The sequence below is a fragment of the Moschus berezovskii genome, chromosome 14, assembly GCF_049115385.1.
Source record: "Moschus berezovskii isolate FMDL1 chromosome 14, NW_MosBer_1.0, whole genome shotgun sequence".
Lineage (NCBI taxonomy): Eukaryota > Metazoa > Chordata > Mammalia > Artiodactyla > Moschidae > Moschus > Moschus berezovskii.
In genome coordinates this window covers 53629755-53655387 of record NC_142473.1, presented here as the reverse complement: position 1 = coordinate 53655387, position 25633 = coordinate 53629755, and the positions used below count along the sequence as shown (strand labels likewise).

The 25633-nt window shown below is 39.9% G+C and overlaps 1 protein-coding gene and 1 pseudogene across 1 annotated transcript; both read right to left on the bottom strand.

The window, feature by feature from the left end:
- Positions 1-249: 249 nt before the first annotated feature.
- LOC129553971 (olfactory receptor 51G1) lies at positions 250-1215 on the bottom strand. Its single transcript, XM_055422637.2, has one exon. The coding sequence runs from the start codon at positions 1213-1215 to the stop codon at positions 250-252; it is 966 nt and encodes a 321-aa protein (XP_055278612.2).
- A 13018-nt stretch (positions 1216-14233) lies between these two features.
- On the bottom strand, positions 14234-15187 carry LOC129553970 (olfactory receptor 51A7-like; annotated as a pseudogene).
- Positions 15188-25633: the final 10446 nt, after the last annotated feature.

The window sequence follows — 25633 nt, the reverse complement described above, 5'->3', positions numbered from 1 at the left end:
GCCACTCAGTCATGTCCAACTCTTTGCGACCCTATGGACTGTAACCTGCCAGGATCCTCAGTCCATGGGATTCTCCAGGCAAGAATACTGGAGTGGATTGTCATTCCCTTCTCCAGGGGATCTTCCTGACCCAGGTATCAAACTCAGGTCTCCTGAACTGCAGGCAGATCCTTTACTGTCTGAGCAACAGGGACAGCTGAAATAAAAAATATCTATGGGCTTTATGTCCCAAACTTCTCTTTCTCTAAACTAATCCTGCTGAAAACCCTTGAGTGATTTTATAAACTCAAACTTCTTAACAATGCGTTGGCGGATTTGCTTGGTCTTGATGCTGTAGACAATGGGGTTCATGAGTGGTGGGACCAGCAGATACACATATGACATGAGGAGGTGTACAGTGCGGGGCAGATGTTCACCGAAGCGGTGCACAAGAGATAAGCCAATCATGGGAATGTAGAAGAGGAGCACAGCACAGATATGGGAGACACAGGTGTTGAGGGCCCGAAGTCGCTCATGGTGGGATGCAATGCTTAACACAGTGCGGAGGATAAGGGCGTAAGAGAGGAAGATGAGCAGTGAGTCCACACCAACAGTGCAGGCCACGACAAAGAGCCCATAGATGTGATTGACGATAATGCTAGAGCAGGCCAGCTTCATGATCTCTAGGTGTAGACAATAGGCGTGGGCCAGCACATGGGAGTGGCAGTACTGGAAGCGCTTAAGGAGGAATGGCAGGGGAAGGATGAGCAGCGCACTTCTGAACACTGAGCTCAGCCCCATCCTGATGATACGTGCAGGTGTCAAGACTGTGGAATAACGCAGTGGGTTGCAGATGGCCACATAGCGGTCAATGGACATGGATAACAGGACTGAAGACTCCACTAGGGACAAAGTATGGATGAAGAAGAGCTGAGTGAAGCAGGCAGGGATACCAATTTCTCTGGCATCAAACCAGAAGATGCCCATCACAGTGGGCAGTGTAGAAAGGCAAAGGCCCAGGTCTGTGAGTGCAAGCATGGCCAAGAAATAGTACATGGGTTCATGGAGGGTGACATCAGTACGGATGACATGGATGATGGTAAGGTTGCCTGTGATAACTGTCAAATAGATGAAGCAGAAGGGAATAGAGATCCAGCCATGGAGATCTTCCAGACCTTGGAAGCCTGTCAGGAAGAAAGTGGCTTTCTGGAGGCTGCTATTATAAAGGATTCTCATGACTTTATAACCTTGAATTCACCAACCTGCAATATAGAATGGGATTTCTGGAGAATGACAGGGCTGAATGATCACTCACCTGTCTTGCGGTCAGTGAGCCAGGAAGGATCTGCAGATGAATCATCAAAGAATTGGGGCACCTGATCTATTAGCCTTTTCTGGAAAGTCTAGGAAGGTGATTGTCATAGGTGATTTCTATAGTTCACGGATTCTGTGTGATTTAGGCTTATGGTGATATATCCATCTGTATTGGACTCTCAGTAGTTTAATGAGGTCATCTCAGATGGCACCTTTTACATATGCTCCTCCCTGAAAAAAAAATCTCCAATTCAATCAGCAAAGCATTTAAAGCTGCACCATCTATATGTGGAACTGGTACTACACACACCACTCTGCATAATTGTCTTCTAGAATCAGTTGCATATCAAGAGCCTTCAAACGTATTTGTAATCTGGCTGGGGATTGTCTTTCATTCCACAGTACCTGGCCTGCAGGGGAATGCAGGGGAAGCACTGAGTAAATATTTGTTGGACCACTTAAGCTTGTAACTTGTGACCAGAGTGATCCTTTTCCTGAATGTACATAAAAGCCTTTGATGGCTGAGGGGGCAAATGTCGATGTGCAAATCTGAAGTCTGGAACTGAGAACTGTCTGAAAAGGCAGTCTTCAAAAAACAAATACTTCTAGGACAGGGTGCTTCGGGGCTTAGTTCTGAGAGATATTAGGAGAGATGTGTGTTTCTGTCATCACAGTGGCTAAGCTGAGGCTAGATGCCAAAATGGAGATACGGAGGTGGGAAACATCAGCTCTAAAACAGTGACAACAGAGAAAAACCTGAAATAGTCAGGAAAAGCCTCTAATCTCTAGCCTAAGGAAAGTAAATCTTAAGGCTCTCAGAGTGAGCTGTGCCTCTGGGGTTTGGATAATATGACACTGAGGTTGTCTGTCCTATAATACTTGAAACCAGGCTCTCCTTTATGTCTGCCTTCAGAACTTTTATTCAGTTATGTTTATTGTAAGCCACACTCTAATGGGTTCTATGTATATTAATGTAGTGTGACTAGTATATTATTTATCACATGCATAAAAGCTTAAAATAGCTGATGTTTAATATGTTATCTTTCTGTCACCTTCCCAAGTGCTTAGTGTTCATTATGCCATTCTGCTCTCACAATGATCACGTTATCAATAGATTCTATTCTAAGCAGCATATTATAGGTGAGAAGATCATGGCCCAGATAGATGAAGTGACCTAGGTAAATTTACGGAGCAAGTAAGGGTTGAGGATGGAATTCAAACTCTGATAGTGTATTCCAGAGTCTACATTATTGTCTTACATCATGTTTCCCACTACTATAGTGGGACTACCTCTAGTACTGTACTACTACTACTGTAGTACAGTAGGAACCACTGTAGGATCTACGACTGTTCCTACTACTAGTAGTAGGTCTTACAAAAGTCAGATAATTAAACAAAATCAAAAACCAAAATAAAACTATACCAAGATATATGTATCGGCAACCATTTCAACTATGTGCATGACAGATGAGAGGAAATGTGTTCTGGGGACCAAGTTCAGTTGGGACAAGCTGAATGTTAGCCTAAAAAGAAATTCTTGGGGAGATTTCCTAGAAGGTATTATAGGTAGTGATCTTTTGAGTGGAGGCTTGAGTTATAGGATATCTCCCAAGAATATGGAGAAAATTGCTAGGAGATGCAGTGTGGAAGAAAAGACAAAGCTCTGTTCATAATACTGGAAACTATTTCAAATGAGAGTAGAATATAAAATTAGAACGAGAAAAGGGACAGAGATTGGAGAAAAGAAACAGGATAAAAATAGTAGTGTGTAATGTTACTGAAATCAAGTCACTACTGTTGACTAAGAAAAAGAGAAGGTGTAAGATGTGGGTTTTTAAAAAGGCATTGCACTTATGATGGTGAGTTCATTATTGATTTTTCAGAGAACATTTCCATAGATTGGAGAAAGACTACGCAGGCTTACACTATCAGTGAATGGGGAGGAATATGTAAGAAGTGTATGTTACTTGTAATTTTCCTCTAGGACAAAATCTACATGATAGGTGAAGGTCGGATATTTTAAGGAAGAGAGATGGAAAGTTGAGGGTACTCAACTTCACCTATCATGTAGATTTTATAAAGTGAATAAGCATTGAACGGATGAGAATAAAGAAAAACAAAATGACCATGCTCAGATTTTGCCATTCAAACTTCAAATCAAAACAAGTAGCAAAGCAGATAATAATGCAATAATTAATATAATACTTAAATTAATGTTGTTTTATGATCCCAAAGGAGAAGCAAACAAAGGTAAAAAGAGGCACTTTAGCAAACAAGGGAAATGCAGGAGAAAAGTGGAGACTTGGAGAGAAGGCGGGCTGTGAAGGAAGAAGGGAATGTCATAAGATTTGAATAGCATGCTGCTGGTGGCACAGACAACAATGTAATCCGACTCCAACCCTGAGAACAGTGATGGAAGAAAAAAAGTTTCAACAAAACCTTAAAAATGAATGATAATAAAGAAGAGAAAATTTTCCATATGTTAAGTGGGGATACAAATAAGTTTAAATACATACGTGACTTTTCAGCCAGCAGATTCAGTCAAGCTGGTTTCCATCCATTCCACATTGAGAGATTTCAGAGAGTTTGAGAAATAGAAGAGATAGACACCATCTATTTCATCCTATGTCTCCAGACAGAAAAGTTTCATTCTGCTTGCTTAATGAAAAGTTGCATCCACAGTATCCCACCCCAGTTATTATCTCCACTTCCTCCAGATTAATGGATCAGAGAAATTTCAGCTGACACTAGACAACATCATACACCCTCTAACCCTCCTAATCCCAAGGACAATTATAACCTCATATTAGTGTAAAGTGTTACACTAAATATTAGTGTTACAGAGCATGGTCAAATTTATTTTAATATTTAACTATCATAATACAGTTTTAACGTAAGCAAAGTAGAGATTGCAATTTTAATTTTAAAGAAACTATTAATAACACTCCTAATGAGGAGGAAAGAGACGAGAGGCAGCAAGAATTAAAATGGATGGTGAGGATGACTTTTGCAGGGTCACAGACAGTGATCAAGTGTGGACTGACTACCCCCAGGCCATCTGCTTCTCAAAACTTCTTTGACTAATTTGATGTGGGGATTCAGAAGTAACCAAGATTGAGAGTTCAGTGTCTGATTCTATGTGCCCCAGTAATCTTTCTTTTTGCATTACATACCCGAGCAGCAACAGTTAGAGAGACAAGTAGGTGGGGTGTTTTGCTTCCAGTCAGAACCCAGGAAAAATGGTAGCCCAACTATAAGAAGATTTCCGGCTTGAAACTCAGGGTTCCTTTGAAGAACCCAGCAGCTTCTCCCTAGGGGCTCAGCTGAGGTTGAAAATTCCCTGAAGAATTCTCAAAGCACTTGGCTAGAGATGGAGGCTGTGAGAGACTGAGAAACCTCAGTCTTGTATGTAGGCAAGGGATATATTCAAAAGGATGTTTGCACTAACAGATTTCATTTTTGAAATTGTGTAAGAAAGTGCTAGCTCAGACTGAAGAGCAGTATTACACAAGATAATGTTTGATTCACATTCAGATAAAAGATATAGTTGGTCCTAACCTTATCTCTGATACTTTATATCCAGCAACCTAGGACATATGGCTTAATGTCTAGAGAGATTATCTCCTTATATCTAAAAAAAGAAACCTCTACTTGCTTGCTCTCTCTCTCTTTTTTTTTTTTAAACACAGACCCTGGTACTAATAGGCATTCTCACATGTTTTAGAGTCAACTGCTAGTGTAATTTGGTTTGCATTTAGGGAAAAGGATAGTCCTTATCAGCCTTCAGTCTTTTTAACTTTTTTTTTCATTTTATATTGAAGTACAGTTGATTTAACAACGTTGTGTTAGTTTTAGGTGTGTACCAAAGTGATTTAGTTATACATATACATGTACCACTTCAGTATACCTGCCTTGAGAACCCCATGAACAGTATCAAAAGGCAAAATGATAGGATACTGAATGAGGAATTCCCCAGGTCGGTAGGTGCCCAGTTTGCTACTGGAGATGAGTGGAGAAATAAATCAAGAAAGAATAAAGGGATGGAGCCAAAGCAAAACCAATACCCATTTGTGGATGTGACTGGTGATAGAAGCAAGGTCCGATGCTGTAAGAGGAATATTGCATAGGAACCTGGAATGTTAGGTCCATGAATCAAGGCAAATTGGAAGTGGTCAAACAGGAGATGGCAAGAGTGAACATAGACATTCTAGGAATCAGTGAACTAAAATGGACTGGAATGGGTGAATTTAACGCAGATGACCATTATATCTACTACTGTGGGCAGGAATCCCTTAGAAGAAATGGAGTAGCCATCATGGTCAACAAAAGAGTCTGAAATGCCGACAGAATGATCTCTGTTTGTTTCCAAGGCAAACCATTCAATATTACAGTAATCCAAGCCTATGCCCCAACCAGTAATGCTGAAGAAGCCAAAGTTGAACAGTTCTATGAAGACCTACAAGAACTTTTAGAACTAACACCCAAAAAAGATGTCCTTTTCATTATAGGGGACTGGAATGCAAAAGTAGGAAGTCAAGAAACACCTGGAGTAACAGGCAAATTTGGCCTTGGAGGATAGAATGAAGCAGGGCAAAGGATAATAGAGTTTTGCCAAGAGAATGCCCTGGTCATAGCAAATACACTCTTCCAACAACACAAGAGAAGACTCTACACAGGGACATCACCAGATGGTCAACACCAAAATCAGATTGATTATATTCTTTGCAGCCAAAATTGGAGAAACTGTATACAGTTAGCAAAAACAAGACCAGGAGCTGACTGTGGCTCAGGTCATGAACTCCTTATTGCTAAATTCAGACTTAAATTGAAGAAACTAGGGAAAACCATTAGACCATTCAGATATGACCTAAATCAAATCCCTTATGATTATACAGTAGAAGTGAGAAATAGATTTAAGGGACTAGATCTGATAGAGTGCCTGATGAACTATGGACGGAGGTTTGAGGCATTGTACAGGAGACAGGGACCAAGACCATCCCCATGGAAAAGAAATGCAAAAAAGCAAAATGGCTGTCTGAGGAGGCCTTACAAATAGCTGTGAAAAGAAGAGAAGCAAAAAGCAAAGGAGAAAAGGAAAGATATAAGCATCTGAATGCAGAGTTCCAAAGAATAGCAAGGAGAGATAAGAAAGCCTTCCTCAGTGATAAATGCAAAGAAATAGAGGAAAACAACAGAATAGGAAAAACAAGAGATCTCCTCAAGAAAATTAGAGATTCCAAGGGAACTTTTCATTCAAAGATGGGCTCGATAAAGGACAGAAATGGTATGGACCTAACAGAAGCAGAAGATATTAAGAAGAGGTGGCAAGAATACACAGAAGAACTGTACAAAGAATCTCTTCACGGCCAAGATAATAACGATCACATGATCACTCACCAAGAGCCAGACATCTTGGAATGTGAAGTCAAGTGGGCCTTAGAAAGCATCAATATGAACAAAGTTAGTGGAGGTGATGGAATTCCAGTTGATCTATTTCAAATCCTGAAAGATGGTCCTGTGAAAGTGCTACACTCAATATGCCAGCAAATCTGGAAAACTCAGCAGTGTCCACAACACTGGAAAAAGTCAGTCTTCATTCCAATCCCAAAAAAAGGCAATGCCAAGGAATGCTCAAACTACTGCACAATTGCACTCATCTCACATGCTAGTAAAGTCATGCTCAAAATTCTCCAAGCCAGGCTTCAGCAATACGTGAACCGTGAACTTCTAGATGTTCAAGTAGGTTTTAGAAAAGGCCGAGGAACCAGAGATCCAATTGCCAACATCTGCTGGATCATGGAGAAAGCAAGAGAGTTCCAGAAAAACATCTATTTCTGCTTCATTGACTATGCCAAAGCCTTTGACTGCGTGGATCACAAAACACTGTGGAAAATTCTGAAGGAGATGGGAATACCAGACCACCTGACCTGCCTCTTGAGAAACCTGTATGCAGGTCAAGAAGCAACAGTCAAAACTGTACATGGAACAACAGACTGGTTCCAAATAGGAAAAGGAGTACATCAAGGTTGTATATTATCACCCCACTTATTTAACTTCTATGCAGAGTACATCATGAGGAACGCTGGGCTGGAAGAAGCACAAGCTGGAATCAAGATTGCTGGGAGAAATATGAAGAACCTCAGATATGCAGATGACCCCACGCTTATGGCAGAAAGTGAAGAGGAACAAAAAAGCCTCTTGATGAAAGTGAAAGAGGAGAGTGAAAATTTGGCGTGAAGCTCAACATTCAGAAAACGAAGATCATGGCATCTGGTTCCATCATTTCATGGGAAATAGATGGGGAAACAGTGGAAACAGTGTCAGAATTTATTTTTTGGGGGCTCCAAAATCACTGTGGATGCTGATTGCAGCCATGAAATTAAAAGACGCTTACTCCTTGGAAGGAAAGTTATGACCAACCTAGATAGCATATTAAAAAGCAGAGACATTACTTTGCCAACCAAGGTCCGTCTAATCAAGGCTATGGTTTTTCCAGTGGTCAGGTATGGATGTGAGAGTTGGACTGTGAAGAAAACTGAATGACAAAGAATTGATACTTTTGAACTGTGGCATTGGAGAAGACTCTTGAGTGTCCCTTGGACTGCAAGGAGATTCAACCAGTCCATTCTAAAGGAGATCAGTCCTGGGTTTTCACTGGATGCTGAGGCTGAAGCTCCAATACTCTGGCCACCTCATGCGAAGAGTTGACTCACTGGATAAGACTCTGATGCTGGGAGGGATTGGGGGCAGGAGGAGAAGGGTATGACAGAGAATGAGATGGCTGGATGACATCACTGACTCGATGGACATGAGTTTGAGTGAGCTCGGGAGTTGGTGATGGACAGAGAGGCCTGGTGTGCTGTGATTCATGGGGTCGCAAAGAGTAGGACACGACTGAGCGAATGAACTGAACTGATCTGATCCACGTATCTGGGCTTCCTGGTGACTCAGATGATAAAGAATCCTCCTGCAATGCAGGAGACATAGGTTCAATTCCTTGGTTGGGAAAATCCCCTGGAGAAGGGCATGGCAACACACTCCAGTGTTGTTGCCTGATGAATCCCATGGACAGAGGAACCTGGCATGCTACAGTCCATGCGGTCACAAAGAGTCAGACATGATTGGGTGACTAAAACACACACACACATACATGTATCTAGTCTTTTTCAAATTATTTTCCTATTTAAGTTGTTGTATAATATTTAATAACAGCTTTCAGTCTTTTAAAAAATATATTTATTTTTTATTTTAATTTGAGACTAATTACTTTACATTATTGTATTGGTTTTGCCATACAGTGACATGAATCCTCCCTGGGTGTACATGTGTTTCCCTTCTTGAACCCCCCTCCCACCTTCCTCCCCATTCCATCCTTCTGGGTCATCCCAGTGCACCAGCCCCGAGCATCTTGTATCATGCATCGAACCTGGCCTGGCGATTCATTTCACATATGATAATATACATGTTTCAATGCCATTCTTCCAAATCATCCCACCCTTGCCCTCTCCCACAGAGTCCAAAAGACTGTTCTATACATCTGTGTCTCTTTTGCTTTCGTATACAGGGATATATTTACCATCTTTCTAAATTCCATATATATGCGTTAATATACTGTATTGGTGTTTTTCTTTCTGGATTACTTCACTCTGTATAATTAGGCTTCAGTTTCATCCACCTCATTAGAACTGACTCAAATGTGTTCTTTTTAATAGCTGAGTAATACTCCACTGTGTATATGTACCACAGCTTTCTTATCCATTCATCCGCAGATGGACATCTAGGTTGCCTCCATGTCCTGGCTATTATAAACAGTGCTGCAATGAACGTTGGAGGACAGGTGTCTCTTTCAATTCTGGTTTCCTTGGTGTGTATGCCCTGGAGTGGGATTGCTGAGTCGTATGGTAGTTCTATTTCCAGTTTTTTAAGGAATCTCCTGCCCACATCCACTTCCTTTTAAAAATTATTTATTTATTCTTGGCTGTGCTGGATCCTTGTTGCTGCATGGGCTTTTCTCTAGTTGCAGCAAGCGGAGGCTACTTTCTAGTTGCGGTGGGCGGGCTTCTCATTGCAGTGGTTTCTCTTGTTGTGGAGCAAGAGCTCCAGGCACTCAGACTTGAGCAGTTGCCACATATGGTCTCAGTAGTTGTGGCTCCCGGGCTCTGAAGCACAGGCGGTTGTGGCACACAGGCTTAGTGGCTCCAGGGCATGTGGGATCTTCCCAGATCAGGGATTGAGTCGGTGTCCCCTCCATTGACGGGTGGATTCTTTACCACTGAGCCACCAGGGAACTCCCCAGTCTTCACTCTTAAGCTATAGGTTTCTTAATTATGATTGACCAGCTTATTTTAGGCTGATTTAAACAATTGGAGGAAAGACCTCAACAGGATAGCTTACACAATGGATTCTCAGTAAGCATTATTATTAAAACAACTGGTAGAGTGATTCTAGTTTGCTAAAAATGGGCCTAGTGTATAGTTATTATATTTGTTTCTCAGCCAATTTGGATTTGCATTTTTCTGATGATTAGTGATGAACATTTTTTCCTGTACCCTCTGGCCATTTGCATATTTTCTGGAAGAAATATTTATTTAGTTCCTCTGTTTATTTTTAAATCAGGTTGATTGTTTTATTATTATTATTGAGTTGTGTGTTCCTTATATATTTTGGAGATTATCACTTATTAGATATATGTTTTGCAAATATATTCTCCCACTATGTAGGCTGCCTTTTCATTTTGTTGATTGTTTATTTTGCTATGCAAAATTGTTTTAACCTGTACTTCCACCTCTTGATTTTTCTTTTTTTTTTTTTGCCAGTTGGGAAGACCTTCAGGTGATACTTTCCCATTGACTCATAGAGAGACTTCCTGATGGAGTTCATTACATAGTCACCAGGGACCACAGCCCTTTAATAACCTCTGAGAATTTTATCTGCCCTTCTCCTGATATCGTTCCTCTTTTCAGTCATGGAGCTTATAATTTGGTACTCTGGATACTACATGAGAAATAAGCCTCTTTTGTAGTTTCCTGCACAGCTAGGGAATTTGGGTGTTCACTCAACCATGCTCCTTTTCCCCTGCAAGGGAAATCAAGGGACTGAGAAGGTCTCACTTCACTCTAAACTTAGCTGTCTTAGGAAGGGGTGATCCATACAAAGTCTAACAATTCTCACACACTCCAGGGCATTGAATCTCATATATTTTTTGATCCAATGGCATGCTGGAACTTTTCTGGAAATCTGGACTTCCATAAAGCTCTCTCATTCATGGGGTGTCTACGTAAATCAGTGTTTTCCAAGTGCTAAAAGACCAAGGCCCAAAGAGACTGGAACTAGTTCATAGCTCTCTTGGAGACCACACCCAATAGCAAGATCTGTCTGCCTATTACGGATGCATGGCTGTGTCTGATAGTCCTAGGTTCCTTGAAATGAGGTACTGGATTCCACAAAAGCACTTTGCTGTTCACGGATGGGTGGTTAATTTTTGTTGTTGCTGGAGGAAGAACAAACAAGAGATGGATTATGCCACCATGATTTTAAAGTCACTCTAAAAATCAATCAGTTATATAAGTTGATGCTAAAGTCATTCTAAAAATCAATCAGTTATATAAGTTGTTTAAATAATGTTATTCCAATTCATGACTCAAAGATTTTGAACATATATTGGGTTCACATTTTATTCTATAAAACCTGTGGTCCTATTGAAAATGCTATTTTGAATTCAATTAAGGAGCTCAACATTAGATATACATTTTAAAAATTTTAGATATAAGTTCATATTTGTCAGGACAATAGTGTGGTAAAAATATGCTCTTGTGAAATTAGGAAACTTTGTTCACAATGTTCTTGGGATAGTTGTGGTACAGACTTAATTCATGACTACATCCAGGCAATTCTTCCAACCTATTTTCTTTTTATGTATACATTTAGAATAACTGAATTAAGAAAATTTTAAGACAAATCTGATATTCAATTTAAAAAGAAAGAAAATCTTAAGCATTATAGTGAAAGAATAATCAGCATTCTCAATTATTGACTAATCACTTTCAATCAGATTTTAAAGCCAGGTGAGCCTCTAAAGAAGTGTTTGGTAAACCAGACTAATTTGGTGTTCAGTTCAGTTCAGTTGCTCAGTCGTGTTCGACTCTTTGTGACCCCATGGACTGCAGCACACCAGGTTTCCCTGTCCATCACCAAATCCCAGAACCTACTCAAACTCATGTCCATTGCGTCGGTGATGCCATCCAACCATCTCATCCTCTGTCATCCCCTTCTCCTCCTGCCTTCAATCTTTCCCAGCGTCAGGGTCTTTTCAAATGAGTCAGTTCGCATCAGGCGGCCAAAGTACTGGAGTTTCAGCCTCAACATCAGTCCTTCCAATGAATATTTAGGACTGATTTCCTTTAGGATGGACTGACCTGCAGTCCAAGCAACTCTCAAGAGTCTTCTCCAACACTACAGTTCAAAAGCCTAAATTTGTCAGCACTCAGCTTTCTTTATAGATCAGCTCTCACATCCACACTGACTACTGGAGAAATCACAACTTTGACTAGAAAATCTTTGTTGAGAAAGTAATGTCTGCTTTTTAATATGCTGTCTTGTTGGTCATAGCTTTTCTTCCAAGGAGCAAGAGTCTTAATTTCATGGCTGCAGTCACCATCTGCAGTTTTTTTGGAGCCCCCCCAAAAATAAAGTCTCTCCCTGTTTCCATTGTTTCCCCATCTATTTGCTATGAAGTGATGGGACCTGATGCCATGATCTTAGTTTTCTTAATGGTGGTGTAACAGATGCAAACACACACTTTTCCAGTCCCACTCGAAGAAATAGTTTGTTGTCCAGTTGCAAGCTGAAGAATGTGATGTATCAGGATCTACATTAGATTTCCATCAGAAATCACAATCTTCTTTTGGTAATCTGATAACAAATGAGTAAATGGTGGTCATGTACTTGGCACTTTCTGATGAATGAGGGACTCTTCCATACAACAGTTTTTGCTCTGGAGCTCCCATTAGGGCTGGCAAAAACTTTAGTATGTTTTAAACATGGTCTAATAGCTCTCCCTACTGAATTCTAATTTTTGCCCCTCTCCTTAACACATTTAAACTCTGTATACTAACTCTGTCTTAGCATCTGCTTCCCAGAGAACTCATCTTATAAACAATTTTTATATATTTTGTTTGAAGTAGGTTAGACTTCTTTAACCAAAGCACTGAAAAAACCAACCAATGTAACATTGTAAAATAATTAGCCTCCAATAAAAAAAAAAAAAGAGAAAAATTTTGTTTTTGGTTTCTTTTAGCCAGCATAAACCATTGTCTAATTCAAAGCTTGCAAACAAAGCTTGTACAAGGATAGAGATTTCTTTACTTTCAGAGAAAATTTCATGTTTGAAATCATTTTTGTTTAAAATGATTTGATTGGCCAACCAATATTCTAAAAGTATTTGCTAATTAATATATTTTAATGTTTATCATGTATGAGATTTCATATGAAATGTGCATATAAAATTATACACTATGCAAAATGCATATCTGACCTTCTACATACAATTCCATTTTTCTTTATTCTCAAAAATGTCTGATGACTAACTCTAAATGTTTTAGTTATTAAACAAAATATGTTTCAAGAAATTAAAAAAAACTAACAGAAAATACGTGCAGACAAAATCAGTGGTAATTATCTGATAAAGTTGAAGGTGATTAATATTATTTAAAAAAATATGCACTAAAAATGTAGATGCATACATATTACATAAATGCCAAAAAAAGAGACTGTTGCAAATAGTTATATGAGAAATGCAAATTATGTTCAATAGCAGTAATCCCATCAACATACATGTCAGTCTATGACTGTATGAAAGAAAGAATTCCCAACCATTCCTAAAGGTCTGAGTGAACTATTGGCAGTTAGTTCCTGAGTTGTTAACCATCCTTCAGTAAGCACAGCATTCCCATCTGGCATTTTCCTGACTCAAACGTAGGTAGTACAGTCTTTTCAGAAATACGTTTACCTACTAATACTATTTGCCTGAAGGGCTAGAGTGATTTACGCATGTCTGATAGATGGAAGAGAAGAGGAAAAGAAGAGCTAAGAAAGAAAAAAAAAAGTTGCATGCATTTAAATATACATGCACACAGATTCTTAAATCAGAGAACGTGTAGATGGAGGTTACGAGTTCAGGAATTAGATAGATAAACTGCATTATCATGAACTAAAAAAAGGAAGAAACACTCAGTCTTTCCTCTCAGTTCAGTTCAGTTCAGTCGCTCAGTCGTGTCCGACTCTCCGCGACCCCATGAATCACAGCACGCGAGGCCTCCCTATCAATCACCAACTCCTGGAGTTCACTCAAACTCATGTCCACAGAGTCGGTGATGCCATCCAGCCGTCTCATTCTCTGTCGTCCCCTTCTCCTCCTGCCCCCAATCCTTCCCAGCATCAGACTCTTTTCCAGTCAGTGAGCTTATTGCATGAGGTGTCCAAAGTATTGGAATTTCAGCTTTAGCATCAGTCCTTCCAATGAACACCCAGGATTGATTGATCTCCTTTAGAATGGACTGGTTGGATCTCCTTGCAGTACAAGGGTAGTATACTTTTATTAGCTAGGAAAGTGAAAATGTGGAAACTATATATTTTTTTCTTTTAACATAAGCATTGATATAGATAAGTTCTTATTCTATTGGCATGCATTTTAAAATTCAAGAAGTAGAAGCTTCCAGTCATCATTGAAGTCTTGAATTTTTAGATGTTCAATCTGAGAAAAACAATGGAAGCAATTTTCTCAAGATCTCAGGGACACTGAGGGTACTAAGCATACTCAGTATTAAAACCATTTACTCTATGAGTTCTGACCATAAAACACAAGACCATTCCTCTAGATCATGCTTTCCCCTGGCTACACATTCAGTTTATTTATTTACCACTTATAAATTTATTCCCTTTCTTACTGCATTGATAAACTTCTTTTTGAACGAAATTTCACCATAACCTTTTCGCGGATTTGATGGATCTTCACACAGGACACAACGGGATTCATCAGGAGAGGCACCAGTAAGAAAACATCAGCCATGAGAATGTGGATGATAAGAGACACATCGCTGGCAAATTGGTGGAGCATGGCCGCACTCAGCACGGGCACACAGAAGATAAGCACAGCACAGATATGAGAGATGTGGGTGTTGAGGGCCTTAGGCTGCTCTCTGGGGGTTGCAATGCCCAGTACTGTCTTTAAGATCACCATGTAGGAGAAGGTAATAAACAGCAAATCTAAAATAGTAGAAAGGGCAGCACAGAGTCCATAGACAACATTGACTCTGTTGTCAGAGCAGGCCACCTTCATGACACCCTGGTGGAGACAGTAGGAGTGTAAGAGCAGGTTTCGATGACAGTATGTCAGCCTTTGCAACAGAAAGGGCAGTGGAAGAATTAACATAATACTTTTTGAAGGCAGCAAGACCCCTGTTTTGATGACTCAGGAACTGGTTAAGGTTGTGCTGTATCTATGAGGGTTGTGGATAGCCACATACTGGTTAAATGCCATTAGCAATAGCACAGAGGCTTCAGTGACTGTGAATAGATGGATAAAGAACTCCTGGGCAAACATGCAGTTGCATGAATTCCATGGACACCAAACAGGAACAGTCTCAAAGTGGTGGTAAGGAAGACAGGGACAACCCTTGGTCAGAGATAGATGGCATGGAAAGGAAATAGTACATGGGTTCATGGAGGCTTGGCTCTGTTTCAATAAAGAAAAGGATGGTGACGTTACCCAGGAGAGAAAGAAAATACACGGATGAAAAGGGATGGATATCCAGATGTGATATCCCTTTTCTAGTCCAGGGATCCCGATAAGGAAGAATCTAAGAACTTCAATGTTGGTGTCGTTACGAGGAGACATGACACGTGAAAAAGAGACTTAACCAGGTGCTTGCCTCAGTGGAGATGGAAATTTCCTAAATAAACAAGATATTCCTTTTTTTGTAAAATGTAGGTCATAGAACTAAGACAACTCAGAAACTTCTTACAGTAAATAGTCTATTTATACTGTCAGTTCAGGCTGTAAGAAAAGTCAAACAAACAAACAAACAAAAAAACAATGAGAAGAATCTGAATCGCTCTGTATCCAGCTATCTGTTTCATTATGTTAAGGTCTCAGTCAATTTGGACTTTATATAACTAAAAATTACAAACAACCCTTTGACCACATGAAGCTAATTATGGCTGAATTTCATAAAATCAGATCTCCAATTTTATGGTTCTCTTAACTTCAGTTCAGTTCAGACGCTCAGTTGTGTCCAACTCTTTGCGACCCCATGAATCACAGCACACCAGGCCTCGCTGTCCATCATCAACTCCCAGAGTTCACTCAAACTCATGGCCATCGAGTCGGTGATGCCATCCAGCCATCTCATTCTCTGTCGTCCCCATATCCTCCTGCCCCCAATACCACCCAGCATCAGAGACTTTTCCACTGAGTCAACTCTTTGCATGAGGTGGCCAAAGTATTGGAGTTTCAACTTTAGCATCAGTCCTTGCAATGAACATCCAGGACAGATCTCCTTTAGAATCGACTGGTTGGATCTCCTTGCAGTCCAAGGGACTCTCAAGAGTCTTCTCAGTCACCACAGTTCAAAAGCATCAATTCATCGGCGATCAGCTTTCTTCACAGTCCAACTCTCACATCCATACATGACAACTGGAAAAACCATAGCCTTGACTAGACGGACCTTTGTTGGCAAAGTAATGTCTCTGCTTTTTAATATGCTGTCTAAGTTGGTCATAACTTTCCTTCCAAGGATTAAGCGTCTTTTAATTTCATGGCTGCAATCAGCATCTGCAGTGATTTTGGAGCCCCAAAAAATAAAGTCTGACACTGTTTCTACTGTTATTCCATCTATTTCCCATGAAGTGATGGGACCAGATGCCATGATCTTTGTTTTCTGAATGTTGAGCTTCAAGCCAACTTTTTCACTCTCCTCTTTCACTTTCATCAAGAGGCTTTTTTGTTCCTCTTCACTTTCGGCCATAAGGGTGGTGTCATCTGTATATCTGAGGTTATTGATATTTCTCCCAGCAATCTTGATTCCACCTTGTGCTTCTTCCAGCCCAGCATTCCTCATGATGTACTCTGCATATAAGTTAAATAAGCAGGGTGACAATATACAACCTTGACGTACACCTTTTCCTATTTGGAACCAGTCTGTTGTTCCATGTCCAGTTCTAAGCATTGCTTCCTGACCTGCATACAGGTTTCTCAAGAGGCAGGTCAGGTGGTCTGGGATTCCCATCTCTTTCAGAATGTTCCACAGTTTATTGTGATCCACACAGTCAAAGACTTTGGCATAGTCAATGAAGCAGAAATAGATGTTTTTCTGGAACTCTCTTGCTTTTTCCATGATCCAGCGGATGTTGGCAATTTGATCTCTGGTTCCTCTGCCTTTTGTAAAACCTGCTTGAACATCTGGAAGTTCACGGGTCACATATTGCTGAAGCCTGGCTTGGAGAATTTTGAGCATGACTTTACTAGCATGTGAGATGAGTGCAATTGTGCAGTAGTTTGAGCATTCTTTTACATTGCCTTTCTTTGGGATTGGTAGAAGACTGACCTTTTCCAGTCCTGTGGCCACTGCTGAGTTTTCCAGATTTGCTGGCATATTGAGTGTAGCACTTTCACAGCATCATCTTTCAGGATTTGAAATAGCTCAACTATTTCAAAAACTAGTGGAATTCCATTACCTCCACTAGCTTTGTTCGTAGTGATGCTTTCTAAGGCCCACTTGACTTCACATTCTAGGATGTCTGGCTCTAGGTGAGTGATCACGCCATCATGATTATATTGGTCGTGAAGATATTTTTTGCACAGTTCTTCTGTGTATTCTTGCCACCTCTTCTTAATACCTTCTGCTTTTGTTAGGTTCATACCATTTCTGTCCTTTATTGAGCCCATCTTTGCATGAAATATTCCCTTGGTATCTCTAATTTTCTTGAAGAGATCTTGTTTTTCCTATTCTGTTTTTTTTCCTCTATTTCTTTGCAATGATTGCTGAGGAAAGCTTTTTTATATCTCCTTGCTATTCTTTGGAACTCTGCATTCAGATGCTTATATCTTTCCTTTTCTCCTTTGCTTTTCACTTCTCTTCTTTTCACAGCTATTTGTAAGGCCTCTTCAGACAGCGATTTTGCTTTTTTGCATTTCTTTTCCATGAGGATGGTCTTGGTCCCTGTCTCCTGTACAATGTCACGAACCTCCGTCCAGAGTTCATCAGGCACTCTATCTATCAGATCTAGTCCCTTAAATCTATTTCTCACTTCCACTGTATAATCATAAGGGATTTGATTTAGGGCATATCAGAATGGTCTAGTGGTTTTCCCTACTTTCTTCAATTTCAGTCTGTATTGGGCAATAAGGAGTTCATGATCTGAGCCACAGTCAGCTCCTGGTCTTGTTTTTGCTAACTGTATAGAGCTTCTCCATCTTTGGCTGCAAAGAATATAATCAATATGATTTTGGTGTTGACCATCTGGTGATGTCCATGTGTAGAGTCTTCTCTTGTGTTGTTGGAAGAGGGTGATTGTTATGACCAGGGCGTTCTCTTGGCAAAACTCAATTAGCCTTTGCCCTGCTTCATTCCATACTCCAAGGCGAAATTTGCCTGTTACTCCAGGTGTTTCTTGACTTCCTAGTTTTGCATTCCAGTCCCATATAATGAAAAGGACATCTTTTTTGGGTGTTAGTTCTAAAAGGTCTTGTAGGTCTTTATTAAACCGTTCAACTTTGGCTTCTTCAGCATTTTGGTTGGGTTAGGCTTGAATTACTGTAATATTGATTGATTTGCCTTGGAAACAAAGAGAGATCATTCTGTCATTTTTAAGATTGCATCCAAGTACTACATTTCAGACTCTTTTGTTGACCATGATGGCTACTCCATTTCTTCTAAGGGATTCCTGCCCACAGTAGTAGATATAATGGTCATCTGAGTTAAATTCACCCATTCCAGTCCATTTTAGTTCACTGATTCCTAGCATGTCGACGTTTACTCTTGCCGTCTCCTGTTTGACCACTTCCAATTTGCCGTGATTCATGGACCTAACATTCCAGGTTCCTATGCAATATTGCTCTTTACAGCATCGGACCTTGCTTCTATTACCAGTCACATCCACAAGTGGGTATTGGTTTTGCTTTGGCTCCATCCTTTCATTCTTTCTTGATTTATTTCTCCACTGATCTCCAGTAGCATACTGGGCACCTACCGACCTGGGGAATTCCTCATTCAGTATCCTATCATTTTGCCTTTTGATACTGTTCATGGGGTTCTCAAGGCAAGTATACTGAAGTGGTTTGCCATTCCCTTCTCCAGTGGACCACATTCTGTCAGACCTCTCCACCATGACCCACCTGTCTTGGGTGGCCCCACACGGCATGGCTTCGTTTCATTGAGTTAGACAGGGCTGTGGTCCATGTGATCAGATCCACTAGCTTTCTGTGATTATGATTTCAGTGTGTCTGCCCTCTGATGCCTCCTTGCAATACCTACCATCTTATTTGGGTTTCTCTTACCTTGATGGTGGGATATCTCTTCACAGCAGCTCCAGCAAAGCGCAGCCGCTGCACCTTACCTTGGAAAAGGGGTCTCTCCCCAAAGCCGCCCCTCCTGACCTTGAATGTGGAGTAGCCCCTCTCGGCCCTCCTGGGCCTGCGCAGCCACCGCCTCTTGGACGTGGGGTAGCTCCTCTCAGCCACCGGCTCTGGCCTCGGGCGTGGGGTAGCTCTTCTCGGCTACGCTTCTGCGCATGGTAGGTTGCGCTGGAGCCGGCGTCTCGCGTCTGCTTAACTTAGTTTCATAAAAAAAAAATCTTGAAGGGAAAAGCAAACTTCACTATGGCTGGGGGGATTCATAAATTAACTCATATCTATAATCAAATCTGTATATCTCTGATAGGATATAGGTGAAGTAATGGCAGAACTGAAAATTCATAATTATATAATTTTAAAGTTAAAAAGGTTTAGAAAATACATAGTCATATACTCCTGACTATTCAGAACCACTTTAACCATCAGTTCAGTTCTGTTCAGTTCAGTCACTCAGTTGTGTCCGACTCTTTGCGACCCCATGGAATACAGAATGCCAGGCTTCCCTGTTCATCACCAACTCTCGGAGTTTATTCAAACTTATGTCCATAGAGTTGGTAATGCCACCCAATCATCTCATCCTTTGTCATCCCCTTCTCCTCCTGCCTTAAATCTTTCCTAGCATCAGGGTCGTTTCCAATGAGTCAGTTTTTCACATCAGGTGGCCAAAGTATTGGAGTTTCAGTTTCAGCATCAGTCCTCTCAGTGAATATTCAGGATTGATTTCCTTTAGGATGGACTGATTGGACCTCCTTGCTGTCTAAGGGACTCTCAAGAGTCTTCTCCAACACCAGAGTTCAAAAGCACCAATTCTGTGCTCAGCTTTCTTTATAGTCCAGCTCTCACATCCATACATGACTACTGGAAAAACCATAGCTTTGACTAGATGGACCTTTGCTGGCAAAGTAATGTCTCTGTTTTTTAATATGCTGTCAATGTTGGTCATAGCTTTTCTTCCAAGGAGTAAGGGTCTTTTAATTTCATGGTTGCAGTCACCATCCACAGTGATTTTGGAGCCTCCCAAAATAAAGTCTCTCACTATTTCCATTATTTCCCCATCTATTCACCATGAAGTGATGGGACCAGATGCCATAATTTAATTTTCTGAATGTCGAGTTTTAAGCCAACTTTTCACTCTCTTTCACCTTCATCAAGAGGCTATTTAGTTCTTCTTTGTTTTCTGCCATAAGGGTGGTGTTATCTGCATATCTGAGGCTATTGATACTTTCCCCAGCAATATTGATTCCAGTCTGTGCTTCATTCAGCACAGCATTTTGCATTATGTAATCCACATATAAGTTAAATAAGCAGGGTGACAGAATACAGACTTGACATACTCCTTTCCCTGTTTGGAACCAGTCTGTTATTCCATGTCCAGTTCTAACTGTTGCTTCTTGACCCGCGTACAGATTTCTCAGGAGGAAGGTCACATGGTCTGGTATTCCCATTTCTTGAAGAATTTTCCACAGTTTGTTGTGATCCACATAGTCAAAGGCTTTGGCATAGTCATTAAATCAGAAGTAGATGTTTTTCTGGAACTCTCTTCAATGATCCAACAGATGTTCACCATTTGATCTCAGGTTCCTCTGCCTTTTCTAAATCCAGCTGGAACATCTGGAAGTTCACGGTTGACATACTGTTGAAGCCTGGCTTGGAGATTTTAAGTATGACTTTGCTAGCATGTGAGATGAGTGCAATTGTGTGGTAATTTGAGCATTCTTTGGCATTTCCTTTTGAAAGGTTGTTGCTGAACCATGAAAAACACTAGGATTCTTGGCTTCTGGAGGAGAAGAATTCAATCTGGGGCCAGAGGTGAGTCTTGATTGCTCAGAGCTTTTGTGTAATAAAGTTTTATTAAAGTGTAAAAGAGAGAAAGCTTCTGACATAGACATCAGAAGGGGGCAGAAAGAGTGCCCCCTTGCAAGTGTTAGCAATGGAGTTATATACTTTTTAATTAGTTATTATAATGAATCAAAAGAATTTCTGGAGGTTGTAAAGATCTTACAAGACCCACTTTCATAATTTACGTTTTAAGATAAGCGAATTAGCCAGAAGATTTTTTCCAGAAACTGTCCCCAAGCAGGATACATTATTGTTATATAATCCTAAGGAATATAGAGGAAAAACAAAAAGTTTGCCCTTTCCTCCTCCTTGAGAATTCCAGACACCCATCTCCTCCTTGAGAACCCCACAACCTCGAGAACCTCTCTCCTTGGGGACCCCCGGACTTATCGACCTGCCTAGGAATTGACTCTGTTACTTTCTTTGGGATTGGAATGAAAACTGACCTTTTCTAGTCCTGTGGCCACTGCTGAGTTTTCCAAATTTGCTGTCATATTGAGTTCAGCATTTTCACAGCATCATCTTTAAGACTTGAAATAACTCAACTGGAATTCCATCAAATCCATTAGCTTTGTTTGCAGTGATGCTTCCTAAGGTCCATTTCACTTCGCATTCCAGGATGTCTGGCTCTAGGTGAGTGATCACACCATCGTGGTTATCTGGGTCATGAAGATCATTTTTGTATAGTTCTGTGTATTTTGCTACCTCTTCTTAATATCTTCTTCTTCTGTTAGGTCCATACCATAGGTAACCATCAATGAACACGTCCTAGCTTATTCCCAGTATTAGTATATTAACTACTGCCTAGAGCTTTCTGCTTCATATAGTTAAGTACTCAGTTTTCCTTCCTTGAAGCAAACTGATAAAATTTTTCTAAAAATTTCCATTCTTTTTCTCTGAAGGTACAGAATCTAGTCCCATTTACACAAAATAGCTTCTTTATGAAAGTGAAAAGCAATAGTTGCTCAGCCGTATCTGACTGTCTGTGAGCCCATGGACTATACAGTCCATGGAATTCTCCAGGTCAGAAGACTGGAGTGGGTAGCCATTTTCTTCTCCAGGGGATCTTCCAAACCCAGGGATCAAACCCAGGTCTACTGCACCACAAGCAGATTCTTTAGCAGCTGAGCCACAAGAGAAGCCCAACTATGCTGTTGCTGCTGCTAAGTCACTTCAGTCGTGTCTGACTCTGTGTGACCCCATAGACAGAAGCCCACCAGGCTCCCCCTTCCCTATGGCTAAAATTATCTTATGTCATTAGACTATGGCCATTTGCTTTCTGGCCTTTTTATCACTACTGCTTGTAGACTGAATTATTTTTAGAGATAGTCGCTATTAGATTTAATTTAAATGTATAGAATAAGCACACATAGATTTAATAATTTTGTTATGCATTTATTCTTATTTTAAATTTTATACAATAATATGCATGCCTATGTTCATGCTCAGTCATTTCCAACTCTTTAAGATCCCATGGACTTTACCCTGCCAGGTTCCTCTATCCATGCAATTTTCCTGGCAAGAATACTGGAGTGGGTTGCCATTTCCTCCTCCAGGGAATCTTCCTGACCCTGGATTGAACTCATGTCTCCTGTGACTCATGCATAGAAGGTGGATACTTTACCACTGAGCCACTGGGAAGACCCTGTATAGTAATATGACACCCTGCTAAATGGTTTATGTATATTTTCTCATTTATGTTATATATAATTATTTTATTTACTTTATAATTAATAAAACAGGTCTTAGAGAGGTACAATAATTTGTCTAAGGTCATGAATCTACCTATGAGACATAAAGAAAATGAATCATGTGGTTTTTGAGACATATAGGCTTTCCCAGCGGCTCAGACAGTAAAGAATCTGCCTGCAATGTAGCAGACCTGGGTTTGATCCCTGGGTAGGAAAGATCCCCTGGAGGAGGAAATGGCTACCCATTTCAGTATTCTTGCCTGGAAAATTCCAAGGACAGAGGAGTCTGGCAGGTTATAGTTCATGGAGTTGGAAAGAGTTGGACACGACTGAGCAACGAACATTTTCTCTTTCACCCTTCTCACACATATCATCCAGACTGGGCATTTCTAAGACATCTTTGGACACCTACCCCTATCAACACATACATTCCATTTCTCCTTGGTTGTTCTGTAAGATTTTCAATCTCCATGGGTATCTCCTGATTTGCTTTTAACATCTAGCATATCTATTGAGAATACAAAGAGATAGAAAATGGAATGAAAATTATGTCAAATATCCTGAATGAGTAGAATTACATCTGAATTTCTTTGAGATTATTTTTTTACCAGTGTGTTATTAGAAGCTGGGAAGTGTCCTTAGACTCCCCTTTTCTGCTTTGCAATCTCTGTCTTATAAAGCCTAGAGGGCCCTTGGGGTTGACTACAAGCAAGAGCTGCCTGATGAATAACACAATACTTTATGGGAAATCTAAGGGGTTGACTCAAGGGAGATGAATCTAACAGCTTATAACGCAGGCTCAGACTAAGGAAATTAAGTATGATAAGATCTTGGAGGCCATATTAAAACCCAATACCATTCATCAACTCTTGCCCTTGGCTCATCTGCAAAGATATTTCAGGACAAATTAACTAGGTATTTAGAATCTCAAGTTCTGAAAGAAATCATACTGTCAATTTTGTATATTAATTTTATTCTAACATGAAGAAATCTGATTGCCGAAGAATTGATGCTTTTGAACTGTGGTGCTGGAGAAGACTCTTGAGAGTCCCTTGGACTGCAAGGAGATCCAACCAGTCCATTCTAAAGGAGATCAATCCTGGGCGTTCATTGGAAGGACTGATGCTAAAGCTGAAACTCCAATACTTTGGCCACCTCATGCAAAGAGTTGACTCACTGGAAAAGACTCTGATGCTGGGAGGGATTGGGGGTGGGAGGAGAGGGGACAACAGAGAATGAGATGGCTGGTTGGCATCACCGACTCGATGGACATGAGTTTGAGTGAACTCTGGGAGTTGGTGATGGACAGGGAGGCCTGGCGTGCTGTGATTCATGGGGTCACAAAGAGTCGGACACAACTGAGTGACTGAACTGAACTGAACATGAAATTATACTTCTCTATTAATACGTTTACTGCTCATTTGTAATTTCTCTTTTTGAAGCATCCGTTGAATCCTTTTGTCCATTTTCTATTGGATTCCCTGTCTTTCTCTAATTGATTTGCCAAAGTGTTTAAATAAATATAGGCTAAGTCCTTTGTTGGTGATGTACAGCATATATGTTCTCCCACTTTACTGCTTGGCTCTTTAGTTTCTTACTCAATCCTATTTATTCAGTTGGTGGAGTTAGTCATTTTATGCTGTGCAGATTTATACTATACTTACTTGTAGGTAGATACAGGGGATTCTCTTTGGAACAAGTATGAGTAAAACATAGGCCAGCAGTCAAATGTAGTCAGGCTGTCTTTGCTGTATAAATCATATCCATTTTCCCAAATATCATAACCTTATGACATAATTAGAAATGTGGAAATTAGAGAGAAATGAATTCTCAGTGGTTCTATACTTCTTGTGTAAAATCTGTGCAAGCCTTCAAACCCCACTAATACACAATCATACTAAATTCTCACACTTTTGTCAATAAATAAGTGCTTTACTAAAGTGCCTCTTAAACTTTAAGATCAATCACCCGAATATTTTGTTAAAATGAATATTTTGATTCAATATATTTTGAGTGGATCATAAATTCCTGTACATTTAACAAACTCCTAAGTATGCTTTCTTTAGTGGTCCAAGGACCACACTTTGAGAAATGCAGCTTTAGTCTCCTAACCCATGACTTTGGTAGATGCAAGAAAATCTGTCCATCATGTTGTATTTGCTTGTGAGTGATTAATTTTGTCTAAAGATAATAATCAAGTAAATGTGATTGATGAAAATTGTCTATCTTCAATTAAGCTGACTAACATTTCTTTTGTATCAAAATCAATTGGCTAGTCTTACATTTTAAAATGTATTATTATTTTCCTTTGGAATTATGCTACATTTATTTACTCTTCTATTTATTTATCCTGTTTTTAAAATCCTGGATTATTTTCAGGAATTCTTGTATGTCTGTTCTACCTTCCATTTTGGTTATTTTCTCATTAATCTTAGTGTTCTATGACCTGAATCCAAATTGAATATAGATGATGATATGGGATATCTTGGCCTGTTCTTCAGTTTTGAAGGGATGCTTAAATATTTTGTCATTGACTTTTAGATTTACTATTTATTTTGAGAGAGGGGTTTAAGTTTTACTTTTTAACAGTATTTATATTTTTTTATGTTTGTTGCAACAATATCTTTTTAGTTTATTCATATTGTAAAATATTTACATGTGTATTTTTAAAAATTCTGATATACTTTAAGAATGGCAATGATCTAAGAAAATTGAAAGGAGAAAGGATTCAGGCCTGTATGTTTCAGAAGCTCTCACACTGACAAAGCTCATGTACAGTCACATAGAAGCATATATACAGGTGTATTACACATGTTTGATATATGGTATGTGTAGGATTTCAAAATACTAATAAATAATAATGCATTCAATTATTATGTTGTGATCGTCTCAGCCTACCTATAACCAATGTTTATGCCTGAACTGGCTCTTGTGGTTCTTATTATGATTGCAAGATGTCCTCAGCAATAGGAAACTTTGGCAAAAATTAATAATAAAAGTTTTATTATTACAAGCCCTAGGAATTGTATAGTATACCTGGGGTCACACAGTGAGGGTACTGGGGAGGGGGGAGGAGAGAGAAACACAGATCTGGAGTTCTGCTTTTAGTGGGGTTGGGGATTGGCCTACAACTTTGCAGACTCACTTTTTATTGGTAAATTTAAAACATAGAGAGCAGATA

Bases quoted from the DNA above. Each gene is read 5' to 3' on its own strand.
- LOC129553971 (XM_055422637.2), bottom strand. From the start codon at position 1,215: ATGAGAATCCTTTATAATAGCAGCCTCCAGAAAGCCACTTTCTTCCTG.